General features: G+C 39.7%; 1 protein-coding gene across 4 annotated transcripts in view; it reads right to left on the bottom strand.

Moving 5' to 3' along the window:
- The window catches only part of LOC102227608 (partitioning defective 3 homolog), a 383,916-nt gene that overhangs the window by 221,774 nt on the left and 143,194 nt on the right, over positions 1-18,948 (bottom strand). For all 4 annotated transcript variants that reach the window (XM_023326740.1, XM_023326739.1, XM_023326741.1 and 1 more), the window contains 3 exons: positions 7,254-7,360; positions 5,687-5,770; positions 443-568 (listed from right to left, as the gene is read on the bottom strand). In XM_023326740.1, coding sequence (XP_023182508.1) covers positions 443-568; positions 5,687-5,770; positions 7,254-7,360 — 317 coding nt within the window. The remainder of the gene's footprint in view (positions 1-442; positions 569-5,686; positions 5,771-7,253; positions 7,361-18,948) is intronic.

Below are 18,948 nucleotides of genomic sequence, written 5' to 3'. Positions count from 1 at the left end.
AGTGCCAGCCTTATATCTTCCTCCCACTTTAGGAAATGAAGGTCAGCAATGAATGGCTGGAAATGGATCCAGAGGAGAATACGGGCGGTGTTAGATCAGAGGCCAAAGCAGCGCCGAGGCACTGCAGGTCAACAAGAGCCATTACAGCGGGTCCAACAAGTCGGCAATATCTCCAGCTTTACCGCGGTTTTGCATTGTGCTGTTCGACAGCGATGCAGTTCACTCACCTGCTACAGGATGATGATAATGAAGGTGTGTGTTAAAACATTTGAAGGCAAAACAGCACTGATAAAACGGGTGGGGGAAAGAGAAAAGTGTTCGGAACTCGACAATTAAGAGGTCGCGAGCGCTAATTAAAGCCAGTGAGCATTCACTTTAGTGCAGCAGCATTTAGTGCTGCTGCACTAAATGCAGGCTGCGCCCGTCGCTATCAGCAGCTTACTGTTCGAAGCGCAGGTTGCGAATGTCTCCCTGATTAATCCTGACGATGCAGTCGTTTTCCTGGAAGAGACGCTCGTGCTCAGCTTTTCCTCCAGGCTCCAAGCGTTTCACCAGCAAGCCCTGAGTCCTGCAAATGAGCACATTACAGATTAGTACCTAATGGATATCCTTTCAATATTAAGAGGGGGGGAAAAACTATGGAGATTATAAAATGCAAGTCAACAGATTTTGCAGCTGAATCAACCTATGTCAGGGCAATAGCACACACAAGTCAAAACGTTAATTAGTTAAAGGTATGTAATGGAGATTTTTAATATTTTAAGACAAATTTATGTCTTAATAGCAGAAATACTGCAGGTTTTTGTGTTTGTGAATTATTATTATTATTATTATTATTATTATTATTATTAATAATCTTATCTTTAATGCCTGACTGAATTTTTTCAAAAGAACTTTAATGTATTTTATTGGGATTTTTTGCTCTGGTTTTGAAATGAGTGATGCATGCTGAATCAACATTTTGTAGCGCAATGTTTAGCTGTGAAAATGGTTTCAGGTGTTTTGGGTTACGACTGTAACATGATACATTGAGATATTGAATTTTTCACCCTGTTTTCGCCCCCCGCCTTCTCAAAAAAAATAAAAATAAATCAAAAAATCAGATTGAGAATGTGTGTGGACTTGCATTTCGTCACCTTCCTAAAATAATGGCCTACGTCATATTTTCCAAAAATGACTTCGGCAAAAATATCACCACCTCTTTTTTGCAAAAAAGAAATTAAGGCAAAACAAGAGACTTTATTTTCTGAAGGTGATGATTTTCAACACATATCTTACATGTCTCTATGCTTAAGCTATATGCTTAATAATGAAAAAATTGCCCAATTTCCTCTCTGGTTGGATGTTTGTTGTTTTGCTGGAAGGTGAAGTTTTACCTCTGTCTCACGTCCCCTGCAGCGTCAAAGAAGGTTTTCTTCCATGATTGTTCTGTATTCAGCTCACCTCCGTTTTTCCATCTACTCTTTAACTGCCTCTTTGTTCCTTCAGTTTGAAAGTGTGACTCTCCCACCACCATGTTTTACAGTGGAGAAACATGTTTGGCTTGATGCTGTGTTCAGTTCACACATCATACATAGCAGTTAGCATGCAGGCTGAAAGGTTTAGCATTTTATTTAGGGCGATCAGAGTAAGGAGATCGGAATGCAACATGCAGGAATCGCTTTAAGTAAAAAAAATAATAAATTAGAATTTCTGTTCCTCTTCACAACTACACACTTTGTGTCAGTGTATCACATAACTTCTAAAAAAAAAAAAAAAAGGTCATTTTTGTTGTAATGGGACAAAATGAAAAAAGTATGGGTTTTGAATATGTAAATAAACTAACAAGGACACGTTTACCCCTACTTGTTGACAGACAAATTATACCATCCATATTTTAGGCTTGAGTAAAAACAGAATTTTATTGAGATCTGGAAAGACGCTGCAGCTGGAACTTGATTCTCAGCTCCTGTCTGTCTTTGCCTTTGCAATTCTTTATATGTGTTCAGGTATGAGAGAGTGACAGGCAGGTTTGTCTGAAATAATCCAAACCACAAACTAGGAGATCATCTTTGGCTTTGAGGGAAATGCTACAGCTTCCTTCCCTGGAGCTTAAAGGTAAGAGCTCGCAGTGTGAACTAAATACCCAGAGAGTTTTACTGCAGTGCCATCTCAGCAATCCCTTAAAAAAAAGAGAGAGACCTTTACCTTCAAATACTTCCTCCTTTTATTGCTCTTGGAATAAATACATCCGTCTGCACCTTTGGGCTTTTTCTGGGCTCTACTGATAACTCCAGCTAATGTGAAATTGACTGGGAGGCCTGTGGTGCTTTTATCTTTGTTTTGTTCTGTTGATGTCTTTCGATTAAACCAAAGATTGATAAAATACCAGGTGAAAAACAATGACGCATTCATCTAAAAAAAAAAGAAAAAGTAATCAACTAACACCGCTGTGAACCTTCGGGCGATTCGGCATGGTTTCAGTTGCGAGCCCGGTTCACGGTGGACGTCAAGTCTAGATTTAAAGAGCTCTTTAGCATTTGAGTCAAACAGGACCACTTTCCGAACATTACAGTAATTGGCTGCATAACGTGGACATCCACGCTCACGCCACGGACTCGTCTCAGCCGATCAGCAGGGGGTAAACGGTTCAGCCATAAATTGAAACGAGGATCAACCAATGGCCTGCCTTTCTCTCCCCCCACCCTCACCGTCTTAGCCTTAAGATGCCGCATCATCTTAAGGCTGCTGCGCTCTGAGTAATTGCGGGAACCGTTGAGGCAGAAATGACTTTGCTTTTTTCCAGGTTGTCGGCTTGGAAACAAAAGAGTTGCCCTGTACAGATTACGGCGTAGACGCACTCAAGATGACTGTTGATCTGCTAACAGGGAGTTTTAAGTCGATCGACGATCGGTATTCAAAGCTGCAGCAGGCGACGACGGGGATAAAGCAGCATCTTTTAGAGATTTATGGAAGTACTGCTATTGTGTCAATTATGTGTAATGCAGAATGTACAATTTAACAATTCCTTCACGTCTCTGTGGGTTTTTATATAATCTCATCAGTGATTTTCAGAAACTTCCCAAGTAAATTTGAACAAAGTCTTAGAAACTCGAGCTGTTTCCACTGAAAATCCCTACTTAAAATGTCTCAATCTGTATCAACCGTCTGTGCTAGAAGGCCAAGTTTTCCTATTTGCCTTTCTTACTAATCTCCAATGATGTCTGTACATCTTACTACTGCTAGGCCCCACTTCCAAGACAATATGAATCTGTATCCAACAACAACAGCAACTCACGTTTTACATCGTCTCGCGGATCGGCAATAATCTGAAGGAGGCCACCTGCTCTCATCAACTGCCGTTAATCAAATAATACTCCAATCAAGATCGTTTTGGCACGGCAATTATGTCCTCTATTTGTTTACAATCAAAACTGGTCATGGAATTAGAAGTTCATTAAGCACAAAATTCGTCTGGAAGAGGCGAGCGGGTTTGTGTAAAGTGACGATTTATGTGTGTGAATGTCTGACGGTTTGCATGGAGAAAGACAAGACGGCTCGATTCTGTGTGGGGAAAACAACTCCACAGGTCCATATTTCTCACAAAGTGATTGGATGTAAGTTCATTTTCAGGTGAGGATCGGTGCATCTGGATGTGTGTGTGTATAAGAGAGATACTGTCAGCTGGAGTGACAGAGTCTCTAAGCTCTCTCCTGCAGCTGTCTCCCCCCACCACCCACCACTCCGGATCTCGTTTTATGTCAGTGCAGTGGAGCAGAATGTGGACAGCCGACGCTGGAGTGCCCACAGTTCCTTGTTTGTTGCCTGTCTGTTTTTTTTCTTTCTTTTTTTTCCCCCTGCTTGCTGTCTGACCCCTCTGGCCCTGGTCTAGACACTAATGACAGCCCACTGAGCTTAATGCCTCCTGTCCTAGCATACAGCAAACAGGAAAGAACTGGGCCAGCCCATTAGCATCAACCCACCGGCTAGACGCAAGTCTTATTATGGCTGAAATTAATTGAAGTCTGTGGTGGCTATTAGTATCAAGCTAAAGCTGATGGAAAGGAGACCAATACAATGACTTTACTGGAATACAAGGGGAGCTTTGAGGGATAATTAGTCTGTCAAGGTGGATATGGACTTTATTCAAGCAATATTGCTCACGATTTTGAACGCTTCTATTTTTAAATGCAGATTATCCGTCCTTTCTGGCCAAGAGAAACTCCGAGTGTCAGAGCTGCGGGGTGAGTTAGCAAGAAGTCAGAGCCAAATATAGCTTTCTGACACGTGCTAATAAACAGCAACAAGATTACTGTCTCCAGTGCTCAATGACAGCCAATGTCTCCCCCTTCAGATGTCCTCCCAGTTCTTCCCCACGCCCTGTCTTTGCCCCTCTTCCCCAGTGCTGAGTGGCCACATTCACCTTGGAGGTGGGCCAGTCTGTTGGCATTCAGCAGGGGTCTGTGTTTTACACAGGCTTTTAGTTTGATTACATCTGGACACTTTCTTGTGTCCTTTTTTTTTTAAGGAAAAACCATAAACTAAAATTCATTCCTTTTCTTCCCCGCTCTTTCTATAAGCAACACTCATCAGTTAAAAGTTAGGTAAAAGAAAATGGCCGGAATCACTTTTGATGCAGTTGTGACGGGAAACAGGGGTTTTAAAGTACGACTTTTGACAACTTCAGAAAGTTGCAGTGAACAAAATAAACCTGCTTGCACTTTATTTTTTATTTAGTCATGTACTTTTAGGCTTGTCAAACTAAACAATAAATCAATTAATCGTATGATAATTAAAAGCGAGTTCATTAATTTTTTATTTGAGTGATTTATCATTTTTCTATTTTCTTACTAAAACTGGCCTTTGTCTCAATTATCCCTTTTTTGAAAGATAATGTTGTTTACTGAGATTTTATAATTAATTACATTTATTGTTTTGGTTGTCTTGTTCATTTGCTCTACAATAATTATTAGCTAAATTAGCTAGGAAGAAATTGAAACATTACTTCCACTCTCAGTCTCAAGCAATCGGAATGCTGTGGTGAGTACATCTTCGTCAGTGCTGACAGAAAGTCTGCATAATGTAGCATGAGATTATTTAATGGTGTTATGTCATTGCTGAAATATTTGATTAGCAGTAGCATAATATCCATTGCAATAAATCTTTCAACATTTCTATAAGAATTTATACTGAAGATCAAACTTCATCTCAGTACCTTCCTAAAAATAACGGCCAAAAGTTATTATTTTTTGTGTTGTTAATTTTGCCAAAGTTATATTTTGCCAAAAAGAGAGGTGATACACAAAAGTGTGACAGCAACACACTTGTTGTGATTAGAAGCAGTGAACGTCCAACTTATAACATAGTTCTAAACCTGCTATGTCAATCTGTTCATACTATGTACATATGTCTGCATATATATATAAATATAAATAAAATAAATATATATTTATGCAACTTTATATCACTTCTGCAATAATTACCAAAAGAAATCTTTTGTCAATGTGACACTAAAATAAAACCTGATTCTGATTCCAACAGCACTGATAAGCATGTACATGTTGTTTTCACAGAGACTTACCCTTGAACTAACATACAAAGGATACATTGACAAAGGAATTCAATAAAAACAGATGGAAAAAAAACAGGCAATGAATGAATTAATGAATGAAAAAAAAAACAATAAAATGTATATATATTTTTTTACCTAACGTCATGTGAACTGAAAGAAACTACGTGGATCCCCAGGGGCCCTCCTTCATTGGACACTTCGACCGGCTTGAGCATGCTTCTGCAGGACGTTGACAGATGACGAGAACAAACAGGGAGGAGGAGACATGAATGAATAAAAATAATAAGGGTGACAAGGAAATGGAAAAAAAAAGCAGTGTGTGTAAAAGGGAAATACAGTCCAACATGACAAAAGCTAAGCTTGATGGAACTAATAGGAGGATGGAAAATTGCTCTGCTTTGTTGGTCGGACCTGTATTGTGTTGCCTATACAAAGTCATCCATTACAAAGTCTGACAAGTGGACCTCGGGGTCAATTAGAGATCCAAATGGAGACTCCAATTAAGTGATTAAGATCAGACTGCTAAGAGAGAGCGGATTAATTGAAAACATGTAAGGGAAGGGAGGACGGGTTGGAGGAGAAGGTTAATTTGAGCAGATAAAGACGTGAAGACAAATGAACATGAGCCACCATCAATGCAGATCGGTACGTTGCGTCTCATGAAAGAACACCTTGGCATTTGATATGTGCTAAAGTAGTCTTCTCACCCCCAAATTAAATGGTGCACTTTTCCACCTCGCACCAAATAAAGAAGTTTTGTAAAAGTCTTCACACCCTTTCATTATTTTTTCACATTTAGTCACTCCACAAGCACAAACTGCAGTGACCTAAGATACCTGAAAAGTTAGTATTTAGACTTAGAGAGTCAAGATGCTGCAGTACTTATTGTACTGCAGCTTCAACTCTTTTCATTATGTCTCTATCAGCTATGCACATCTAGACATTTAAAATTATGCCCATTTTCATTCAGATCTGTACTTTGACTAGGCCATAAAAAAATAATATAAAGATGCTTTGATCTAAACCATTCTATCACAGCTCTGGCTTTATTGTTAGTTGTTTCTCTGGAAGCCTGTTCAGCATTTTCATTTTTTCCCCCCCAGGATTGTCCTATTTCCATCCATCTTCCAGCAAATGAGTCATAACTTTTTTCAGCAGTTGCTTTCTTTTGCCACTCTTCCATAAATAAATAGCTGTCCTGTTGATAGATATTCTCAACGGTGGATATTTGAAACTCATCCAGAGTTACTATGGACGTATAGCTGCTTCTCAGTTTAGGTGGACGGCCATGTCTTAGTAAGTATGTAGTTGTGCCATACTTTACTCATTTTGGAAGGTAGATTGAACAATGGTCAGTGGAGGCTGACCATTGCCTCCACTGACAGTGAGGAGGCTCACTGAAAAATATATATCATTTTCCTTCGACTGCACAATTACACACTTTATGTTAGTCTATTACTAAATCCTTTACTAGGATATATGAATGTGTGGCTACAATGTAGCAAAATGTGAAAAGAAACTAAGGGGTATTAGGTTCATTTTCAACAGTTTACCACATATCATGTCCACATACAGTATCTGTGAAGCTTGGAAAATAGGAGGCTCATATTACTAAAACTGTAAGCTGGTGAGCCAGCGCACGTTCTAAGCCCAGTGTGGGGTGGAGGTGGGTTGTGGGAGTTTGGTCAGTAGGGCCACTCACTCAAGACTTAACACAGGTGAACGGTCCAGTGAAGAGTCGGCCCTCCCTACAGGCTCGATTCGCTCAATCCTCCTTTCGTTTTTTCTTTGCTCTGCTTCTTCCTCCTCCTAAAGAAAAGAGAGAGGGAAAAAAAATTTAAAACACCATCACTACTGTGCCTTTAATGTCTGATGCCTGCAATGTCTCTAGAAAATTAGTGCCTATATGCTAAATCAGTTCAAGTTCAGGGCATATTGAAGACTTGATACCTCTCAGTTATAAACACCACCATTGACTGCAGTAGTACAGACCAGAACCGCTCAGGTTTGATCACTTCTGTCTGACCTGTAGAGTGTGTCGTGGAAAAAATACTATTTCCAAGCACTGTTCAGGTGAAATCACTCAATCCGGTTTATTCATATATTGTGCACAATACAGAGAGCTTGTAGGACAATCAGTAATGAAGCAGGTCTGGGTGAAAAGCTCTGTCAGGCAGAGACAACACATGAGTTTTATACCAAAGATAAAGAATTAAGAACAAAGGGTGAGACAGTCTGTTTCTGATGCAGCTGTAGAAAACAACTTCCAACCTTCTACATGTAACCCAAATAGTTCTTTTGGTGAGGGTTCATAAGCACTTCATATAACATGACTAGCAGATGTGACCTTAATGTAATTTTTCCATCACAAGTGGCACCAATACCAGTCTTTGAAGCGACTTGATCGAGGTCTAGAGCAAAAGGAAAGTGTTGTTGACCGTTTCTCTCGAGCTCGCCGTTCCAGTAACTCCTCATCCTTCAGGGCCATTAGGCAGGCGGTGGCTTTTCCAGGGAGGCCAGACATGTGAGGACTTAACTAGGCACTAGGATAAGACGACAGCTTCATGCTCCCCTAATGAGGGATAAAAATCTTCATTTAAGCTCTCTTTATGGGGATGCTACCAATTGAGCCTTGCACTCACACGCGGTCGTGTGAGTTGAATCGTCTTCCAGGCAACAGAACCAGAAGACGCATCAAATAACAGAGTGCGTTTCCACTAACTAGCTGCTGCATCTCTCATCAACAGCTAACAAGCACACCGTGAGGCACAGTTTCTTCCTTTTAATTTCACTTTCTGCCTCCAGCTGGGTTAGGGACTGCAGATAGTTGAGTGTGTGTGAGCAGCATCCAGGGAGTGTGTTGTCTCCTTGGGGTGGGGGCAGACACTTTGTTAGCCACTGCTATTTGCCCACCCTCACCCTTCCCCTTTTGCATCTTCCTCCCCCACCCCCAAACCTCTCTTTTACTGAAATGTCAAGCAGATCCAAATAGGACCGGCGGCCTTTCTGCTTTCTTTATGGAAATAGATTCAGCCCTTTTCATTGACCAGGGTATCTTAGCAGACACTCATAGGTGCCACAGTGAGACTCTGTCTTCCATTTATTTATTACAGTCTGCTGGTGAGAAGAAAGGGAGAGGGCATGAAAATTTCATCAACCGCACACCTTAAAAGACCTCGTCCTGCCGGCCCTGTCTACCTCCTTTCTCTAACCATCCGATATGAAAATGAGTCAGTCAGCCGGTGACCCCTGCCTTTAATTACATGTCAGCTAAGGTTGCGGGTGTCTCAAAGGGCCTGTTATTCACAAAGCTATTTTTTTTATGAAAATACCTCCCACCCCCAGGAGAAAGGATAGATTTTATTTTTTTCATCCTCAAAGTAAACTTCTTATACCACCTTTAGTAATTCATACATAAATATGGGAGGAGAGAGTCTCAAAGTAGAAAAGCCTCCTACAAAAGAATAAAAACATGAATAGTGCATAAAGTAAAAAGAAAAAGAGGTAAAAGAGCAAAGAATGCATTGTAAGTGTGAAAACTGATTGTTTTACTGTTGTGAAAACAACAAACAAAACAGATTTAGATAAAAACACGGTAAATGGTTTCAGGGCGGATAAAGCTAAGCTGACTTGCAGGGCACACGTAATTACTTCATTGCAACATGTTGCATCGATTTTGTAGCTGGTCATTTACGAGAACACGGTGAAAGTGTTTATGACGGTGGTTTTTTCTGCACAAATGCAAGAAAGAAACAAAAAACAACAACAACTAGAAGTGTGCAATGACAAGCGGGGTTAGATGGTTTTCAGAATTCCACTCCATAGTTATTCCCGTCTTTGTGTTTGCATGTCATATACACAATCGGCAAATATGACCCATTTCAGATATTTTTCAGACCTATATCACACTTTTTAAAAAATATATCTTTGTAGTCATAAATTGTCCACACAGAAGTCTGATGGAGGTCGTGTTTAATTAATGAACCAGAAAAAAATACAAATAAAAATTAAGGATGTTAGCAAAAATTTGGAAGTGAACTAGAATTAACAAACGCAGGAATCAGTTAACTAGTTTTGGTAAACCCAACTCGTGTTAAGTATAAATCATAATAAATGGAACAACATCCATGCTCTTTAAAATAGCTGAGGAACCCCTCACACTATGGGTCTAAAACCAATATTGCAGAAGCCATATTATTTGTGATCAGGGGAGTGACAGGCAATTTATATCTGGAGCCAACCCCCCTTACTGACTGTCCTTGAGTCAGTGGCAAAGTTCAGCCCTGAGTGACAGTAGAGGAAAGACACAAGCTAAATACACATCTCCCTCCCAATTTATTCCCACTTTATGCTCTCTTTCTTCATCTCCCCATCGCTCTGATTCCCCTCTTCCATCCCCCCCGTCTCTAAAACCCATCCACTTCCTCCTCCCCTGAGTGCTTTTAGCACCCTGTTGATCCTTTGGTAACCAGTGAAGTGGGGATGCAACAAGGCTTTTCAACTCTCCTGCTGCTCTTTCCCTAGCTTGCCCTCTTGCTGCGTCCATCTATCCCTCCTCCAATTTTTTCCTCTCTCTCCTACTCTTATGGCGGCGAAGATTCAGATCCCGAAAGGTGGAAGGAGAGTCCAGCAAAACCAGAAACGTACCCTTCCAAATTATATTAAGAACTTCACTAAGGGATATTACAAGGTTGACTAATTTACCTGTGGGTGCCACTGTCATTTCAAAAGATACACAAAAAGAAGCAATGACAAACTGACGTACAAGGCATGATACGTGGTTTAATGAATCTTCTAACACCAGATCTCTGTGAAAACAAAGGTTCTGTTTAGAGGCCAAGAATAATGAGTGACAGTAGAGAGTACATGATGCTACTCTTGAGTGCCTGTACATTGGGAATGACTAAAAGGTTGTGCAAGAAGCATCAGATACTTGTACAGAAACGTATGCTGGCATGTAGCCTTTATCAGGAAGGAAGCCAAAAAAAAAGAAGAATTAAATCAGCCGTGAACAATGTTGACACTAACAGTTGGTTTTCAGATTTTCTTTTTTTACATGCAATATTAGAAACAACAGAAAAAAAGAAACTGTAGCCATATAAAGGAGAGGCAGCTGCTAAGTGCAGAATCTTGTTACCTTCAAATAAACCGGCAGGTTGGAGACTGTTGAGGGAACTAAAAGGAAGGGAGAAAGGTAGCAGCTGTTTGGTTGGGAGACTGGGGAGATACTCTACACACTCACACACACACACACACACATACACACCCCCACACACTCACACACACACACAGCTTTTAAAAGCTGGGGTAAAGGCAGTGTGTTGAGGAGCTGTCATTCCCCATCACCAACTACCCCCTTAAAGTCCTAATGTAACCATAAATGTGTGTGGGCGTGTGTGTGTGTGCGCGCGCTTATAGGCAGGTACAACATGTACCTGTGGGGAAAAATAGGTGGATTGGGGAGAGGAGGGTTTCTCTTGAGCCCATCTTTGACGTCTGAGGCTAACAAGGACAGGTTCAAAGGTCAGAATGAATAGTGTTGTTGGGCTCCGATCTGGGGCCCAAACCTGTGTGACAGCTTTATATGTGAAACAGACATTTCCCCCCATACACAACAACGAGTGCTTTGTTTCCACAGCAATTTCTACCTGAGCTGAACATCTAATAATATCTCAACATGGAAAATAAGTCTCTTTTTTTATTTACTTTTTGAGTAAGTCCAGAATGTTATTTGTCCCACAAAAGTAAACAGTCTCGCATTTATAAAAGCAGATGTCTGAACTGCTTAAACTAAGGAACGCTAATTACGGAAAAGAACGTACGCCCCTTACAGCAACATCCAACCGGCCAAAGGTAACAGTTTTATTTTTTCTTTACATGTTGCCAGCAGCGTGTAGTAGAAAGATTTTGTTTGCAGTGAGCCCGAGTCCAAGAAAAGTGGACGCTGAGGTTCTTCCTGTTGCTTAAAAAAAGAAAGGCTGAGGAGCCTTAATTGCGCCCCAATTACTTTCGCTAAATGCAGTTTAGCTGAACGCTGAACAACCTGCAGGACCAAATTGAAGTTCACTGCGCTGCTGCATTGCACAATGGCATTGCTATACAAAGACAAACCGGCAGTAATAACTCCTAATAGTACCATTAATGTTCATTTGACCTTGAGACATTTACCAAAGCTTTTCCATCTAAACCGGAGCCAGAAGCTTACTGTTTTTACTCAGCTCTTAAAAGACGCTTTATGATGTTGGACAAAAAGCTTTCTTACCTTAATTTGATTCCTAATGGAGTTTTCACAAGCCACCTATATAAGCCAGAATACGTGCAACTGTCTACTCTGAATTGTTTAAGGCCACAGATGCATTTTTCTTTTTTCTCCTGCCAAATTGGGTCCAAATTATGTTCGTTGATAAGATTTGACATGTCGGTTGGACCCAACAGCTCAGCTTTAACATGCCAAGGGGTCATTTACCCCCTTTACTGGACCCCAGTTCACCGGACTCCATCCCCATTAAGACAACCAATACATCGCCATAAATACGGTCACGAGACATTTTATTTACATTTATGTAGGCAATAGATGTGCATTATTGAAGGCTGGGTAGAGAGTTAAACTGCTTAGAGGAAGATGAGAGGGTCATAATGACCTTCACCCTAACCGCACAATCTCTAAAATGCAATTAATAACTTGTCAGCAGAGAGGCCAAAATAGCTTTGGTGTTCCTGCTTCAGTTAACATTCATCCTAACCTGTTATTTTCAGCTTCAAACATTTTCCCGGCTCTATTTTCAAGCAGGGTTGTTTCCGGATTGTGGCGCCGAGGGAGAGAGTCACATGATGACGTAGTGAAGTCATCAGAACGTACTGAGTGTTTTCTATTAAATTGAGTATTGTATTTTCGATTACAAGTTTATTTCTTTATTTATTTTTCTCTCATTATTATTATTATTATTAGGTATATTTTAAGAGTTTATTTGAGTTAGAAGTAATCACTGTGTTTGTTTCTGTTTTGCTTGTTTGGACTTTCTGTGGGCGGAACCTGTGGCTTTAAAAGCAGGGCTCTGCTCCACAGGGAGTCAGTCTGTGGTTAGACTCCTGAGAAGTCACACTGAAGGTGATGGACTCTTACATTGAAGGTACTGCCGTTTGTCTGATTTGAACCTGCCTTGGACATCCTTTGCATATATTCTGCACCTGCCATCTTTGTTCATGTGGCAAAAAGCCTAATAAATTTCACTGAAGTGATCTCTGGCCTTGGCCAGTCATTTGTGGTTGTCCAAGTCATAATAGTACTCAGTCACAGTGTACTTTCATATCAGACTTAGCATCTTAAGAATGACGGACAAAGCCAGTGATAAGACCTTGTAATAAAACGTGTTTTTTTTAACAATGGTTATTCATATTGTTCAACGTTTAAGAAATATTTAATTTGTCTAATACCACCATAAACCCTCTTTTGGAATGGAAGCTGCAGATCTTTTGGGAAATAAAAACAGCACCATCTAAAGGTGTCTACGTTTTAAACTGCTACAGGTTTTGAGGGGAAATAAGTATAGCAGGATTTTAATATACAATTAAAATCCTGCTGATTGCTTTTAAAAACAGCCTGTTACTTTTCAATTCCTAAGGACTGATCCAGCATTGTGGTCATCAGTCAAAACCAGAAATGGTTGATTTCCAGTTTTACTCATCCCAAACTTCAGCAGTCTTCAGTGCAGAAGTCGTTACTGAACAAAGATTTAAGAGAGGACTGAAATCTAATCTGAAAATATTGGTATTGCTTGAAAATCTTTTAGTAAAACACATTACAGTCACCCATTTCTTAAACTTAAACTAAAAAAACCTGCTTTTACCTTTGTTGTCAATAAATGCCAAAGTGGTGTGATTTTGTAGGGTAGGGTTGCCATTCACTACAGACCTGGGTTTATGATGACATTATGCCTCAGCCAGCCACTAAAACTGGTTGTTAGTGGAAATGTAATAAGCAGCTTTTGCTGTGTATGAAGAAATACCCCAAGACTTCACGGGAGTAAATAATATGCAATCATACCAGCGTGAACCTGAACCGACAGCTGGATGTCCAGAATCAAATGAAAACTCTTCAGATTTGGATTCAGATGATCAGGAGCGTCACGGCTGATATGCATAGCAACTGAGTTGGGAACTGGAAATGTGACAACTGATTAACATTTGTAATGTACAATTAATACACAAATTAATAGAAATTTCTATTCTGGTAGTTATGCGAAGCACATAGAGCTATCTGTATGACATCAAGGCCTTCTTGCTTGAGGTAAGACATTCTTTCTGTTTCGTTGTCTTCATCTCCATGTGCCTTTTTTGTAAGCCTGGACAGTAATTTTTAATTCTGAGCTTACTTATCTAAATATTTTTATCTCTACGGAAGCTGAACAATGAAAATAAAGTAGCGTTTTCTGAACGGTTGGAGAAATTAATTGCAACGAACCGAACCACATTGTACCCGTACTCATTCACTCACTGTTCAAATACTGAATGCTTATGTCACACATCAGTCCAGTGTTTTTGTTTTGTTTTTCCAACATTCAAAGTTAAATTTTTTATTATCATTATTGGAAAATTTTACAACAAGCATTTTCTTTCTGATGATAGCTTAAAATGCTTACAAGTTCTCCTTTAAAAATGAGCAACTCTCATCAACATGTAAAATGAAGTTAGAAAGAGGACAAAACCTTAAGTATTTCTAACTACCCATACAATTTCTCAGTTAGAATCAACAGAAAAGCAGAACTTTAAACCTTTTTGTTTCGCTTTAAAAAGGAACGGCCCCTGACTCATAGATGTTGCACTCTGACAGAAATGTACTAGAAGTGGGTTATGGGGACACACAGTTAATGCTGTTAAGAAAATTAGATCAGAGAAGCGAGGTTGGATTTGTCCACATCAGCATTGAGCAGTGAGATGTGTAGAGATTAATGCAAGATGGATACATTGTAGTATATCTCTCCTTACTTCTATGATGTTACTTCTCTCTCTCTGTGTGCGTGTGTGCGTGTGCGTGTGTGTGTGTGTGTGTGTGTGTGTGTGTGTGTGTGTGTGTGTGTGTGTGTGTGTGTGTGAGCGTGTGCGTGTGTGGAAACCCTAGGAGGTGGAACACATGTGCCTGTTTTATAGCAAGCACAAGCTGATCTATCAGTGACACAGCTGCATTTCCCTTTGCCTACTGTAATGTGAAATTGCACTTTAATTAAATTAGGCCCGCTAATTATGAGGCCCTAAATCCATCACCAGGTCAATAAGCAAGGCACAAAGTGGACAGAAATGCTCAAGACCTTTTTTTCAAGCCTCATCAATAACAGCTGAAACAGGAGCAGACTGCTCATAAGCCAGAGAACCGGAGGTTCAAACCGGGGAGAGATGACAGCAAATTAAGTTATCATCAGCAGTGACTATCCAGACAACATTTTAAGATCTGAGATGTCCAAATATTGCTTATGTACAGAAACAAAATACTTAAACACAAAAGCGTACTTTTGGGGGGGACAGAGGGTTGTTACTGAGGGTAGCACTTGGTTTTGTGTTTCTGACACAGAGGGACACCATTTTTTTCCCTTTTTTTGTCTTCTGTCTTTGTTGACGGGAGGTAATTGTGAACAGCCAATCCTGAAGGATGAGTGCGCGGCCCCGCCGAGACGACAGTCCCAGCTGAATCCAGGGTCTTTAACCATGCATTAAAAAGGAGCTCTGCGGTGCTTTTCGCAGATTAATCATCATTTTGAGCTTATTAAGTGGGCGGACAGTCTGCTTTCCATTGCACCGAACATTTAATCCATCTTTCAAACTGTGAAGGTCAGTCACTGAACGTTACCCCTGTTGAAATAATAGCAATTGCCTGAATTTAAATGAGAGCGCCCCTGTGGATCTGAATCCAATTGTAATCAAATACAATTTCTCTTTTTACTTATTTTGTTAGTGGCCACTCTTGCAGTTAGTTGTGTCGGAATCGTGCTGGTTTATTGAGTTGCACGGAAGCTGCCAACAAACTACATTTCTTACTTTGCCAAATTTCTATTTAGACCACTTTGTTCGACAGTTACTTCATCGCAAGTGGTCCAGCGGGCAGTAATGGAATGATGATGATGGTAGACACACCCATTTTATAATGGACGTTTACATAGTGACTTAAAAGCTGAAATATGCCTAAAATGAACAGACATTAGGATGAGTTTGAGCAAACTAAAGGCTTAGTACACACTAGATTGTTATTAGAAGGTAAATGCTCAACACAACAGCCATTGTTTGCTGCCTTGTTTTTAGAGGGTCTTGAATAGGGGGCTCATCTGGAGCATCATGGGACTAGTGTGGTGTGAGGTTTTGTGAAAGGGGTTGGGGAGGGCTTTCCATTTCATTTTAATTGGACGCCAAATTTCTTGGATAAAGGGGGAGACAGAAAGCCATTTGGCTGGATCCTTCTTCTGTACCAAGCCTAAGTGAGGATGGCTGTGTCGAAATAAGAGGTGGGGTGCGTGGGGGGTCTAGCGAGGGCCAGTAATGAAGAGAGATCCCAAAAGGCACCGGTAGGGTCACAGTAATTTTACAGACCCAACAGAGAGGAGAGAGCTGAGGACCGGTGGTGGCAGCAGCTGCTTCAGTACAAAAGGAAAATGGAAAGATAGGAGGATAAAGAAGGAAAACAGATCTGAAGTGGGTCTAGGGGAGGTTGGTACACTAAAAGCGATATGTACAAACAGCCCTGAACGCAAAGACAGTAAGACGAGACAAGATGTCGACTGGCCCAAAGATTAAATGGAAAGTTACTTGCAGATTAGATGACTGCTTGGATGCAGTTTTTGGTGTGCTATAATATTTCAATGGCTGTGCATTAAAAGAATTATTTCCAATAATATTTCTGGCAACTCAGATAGGCTTTCACTGTCCATTACGCCAATGAATTATCTTGATTTTAATCAAGATTGGAAGCACAGGGAGGATAATGAGGAGACTGTAAGGGAGAAGATGGTGAGGAGAATGGGGGGTAATCGTAACCAACTTCATCATGTCAATATTGAAACTATATAAGTCTTCACATGTTTGCTGGCCAGGCGTCAACCCACAATTCTCATTCTGTATCAAGTTGGTTAAAGGACACAGTTTTTGTTTCCTAATATTAGAGAAAATAAAACACATATTGAAGGGATGTACTCACAGAGAGTATGGGGGAGTAAGTTGGGCGTTATGTATGTTTGTTTTTTGGTTGTTGTGATTGATGTCCTATGTTAAGGTTTAAAATTCAATAAAGATATATGGTAAAAACAAAACAAAGATAATATAATGTTATGTTTTCCTAATTTATAATACAGCCTGTGAAACAACTAAAGTAATCCAGACATACAAGGAAATCAAAACAAATTAGGCGATATGTTGGGTTACGTATAGCATTGTTGGAAAGCAATCTCTGGGTTTTAAAACTTTAAAGCGTCTCCTCTCTACAGTAGTGACAAGCATTGCCGAGATGCGATTTTGAACCACTCTCCTCACAAAATGTCTTCAAAACTTAGTTTCTGCAGGCCTTTTCTGTGAAATCTGATCTTAAGTCTCTTCTATAGGTTTTCAGCTGGATTCAAGCGACTTTATTTTCTATCATTCTTGCCCCGTTTGATACTTATTTTCCTCACTGTTCAGATTTCCATACAAGTTCAGATTTCAGCCAATCAGATGCCAGCGTTATCTGGATTCTCAGTCCTCAAAGGCAACATACATAAAACATCACCAGGAACAGCGCTGAATGACTGGGAGCTCTGCTTTTTCAAAAGATGGAAAATAATGTAAACATGTTTGTAGCTGAAATCAGGAATGCATGAAGAAACGGCACATATCGCTGTGATGAAGCCCAGCAGGGAAACTGTTCGACAAAGCACTTCAACAGCCTGTGTGCTTCCAGCCTGAAGAAGAGACAATTCCTATGGTAAACTGCTCAGCAGGAGAAAAACAAAGGCATACCAGAAATTGCCTTGCTTTGCTTCCCAATCTTGGAAAAACAACAATTTTTTTGTGGTTTCAAACATTTATGGAGCCACTACTATCCATGTCCTTCCAAATAAAAGTGTCTGAATGAGGTCAAGATGACATAAAATTTACAGTACACTTCTTGCAGTTGTCCTCTTCAAAATGACCTACTATGTAGCCATAATAAAAGTCAGATTTTACGTTGTCCAGTTCATTTCTCACTTTTATTATTAAACAATTACTTGGCTGACATGCTTACGCGATCACATTTTACTTCCCATCTTCAGTCCTAACAAAAAGAAGATCCTTACCTTTAAAATATGACAGATAAGGATTTAACGTCAACAAGACAGTAAATATTTCTAAATTCAGCACTTCCCACTACTTGTTCCATAGGAAGATGATTTCCCCAATTTATAAGTAAAATAATCCAAAGAAAGTAATACTTTTCCATCAATATTAAGGAGTTATCAACTAAAAACAAGCCACTAGCTACTATATTTTGCTCAAAAATTACTTAAGAGTTAGTTTTGTCTCATTTTAAGAGTACTAAGATATTTGCACTTGAAACTAGACCAAAATTACTTGATGATATTTTGTGTTTTTGAATTGTAAAAGCACAGACTTGACAGAGGGTGTGGTTTATTTATTTTTTTATCATGACTGTAAATTGATGCAGCATCTATTTTCTCTGACCTGTGTGTAAAAACTACTGACACAATCATCAAGTGAGGTGTAGTGAGTCTTATAAGCAAACAACATAACTTCTTCTTCTACTCTTTAGTATTTTTCCTCCAGTGGGTCACCAAAGTTAATCACCTATTTAATCTAACAGTATAACCAAGTTAAACTGAAATGGTTCATCCTTAACATAATTAAAGAGAAAATAAAACCAGAGTGTACAAGTTAATCTGATGGCTAATATAAATCATGAATAAATTGACTAGACTACAGAATATTGAAAAGAAAAAAAAAAACAATGCTTACAATGCAGGAAATTGATATGCAACACTTCAGACTTAAAGTCAGGAAAGCAGGAGGACACAAAAAACAGCAAGCACAAAGTTTCTAAAGGCTTGGTATCACGGATGCACGATATTACCGGCACGGTATCGGTGCCAGCCAATATTAGCTGTAACATTTAATATCAGACATCGGCCATTCAGTAAAAATAACTCACCAATATAAAAGGCGTTGTTTTTATATGACAAACCAGTGACAATGATGCCTGCAGCACAGCACATCAAATTTGCACTGAGTGTTGTCATTGTCTTAGAGAGAGCAAATATCATGAATAAATTTGACATTAAACATAATGTAAGTTGAAAGTGTTACATTGTTTTCAGCCTCCTTTTTAGCATTTGCTTTTGCTGGCAGGCTAAATTGACAAAGCTAATGCAGTATTTTAATCCACAGTA

This window comes from Xiphophorus maculatus, chromosome 21, assembly GCF_002775205.1.
Source record: "Xiphophorus maculatus strain JP 163 A chromosome 21, X_maculatus-5.0-male, whole genome shotgun sequence".
NCBI classification, from domain to species: domain Eukaryota; kingdom Metazoa; phylum Chordata; class Actinopteri; order Cyprinodontiformes; family Poeciliidae; genus Xiphophorus; species Xiphophorus maculatus.
Note: the sequence above shows the minus strand (reverse complement) of the source record. Positions and strands in the feature narration are given on the sequence as shown.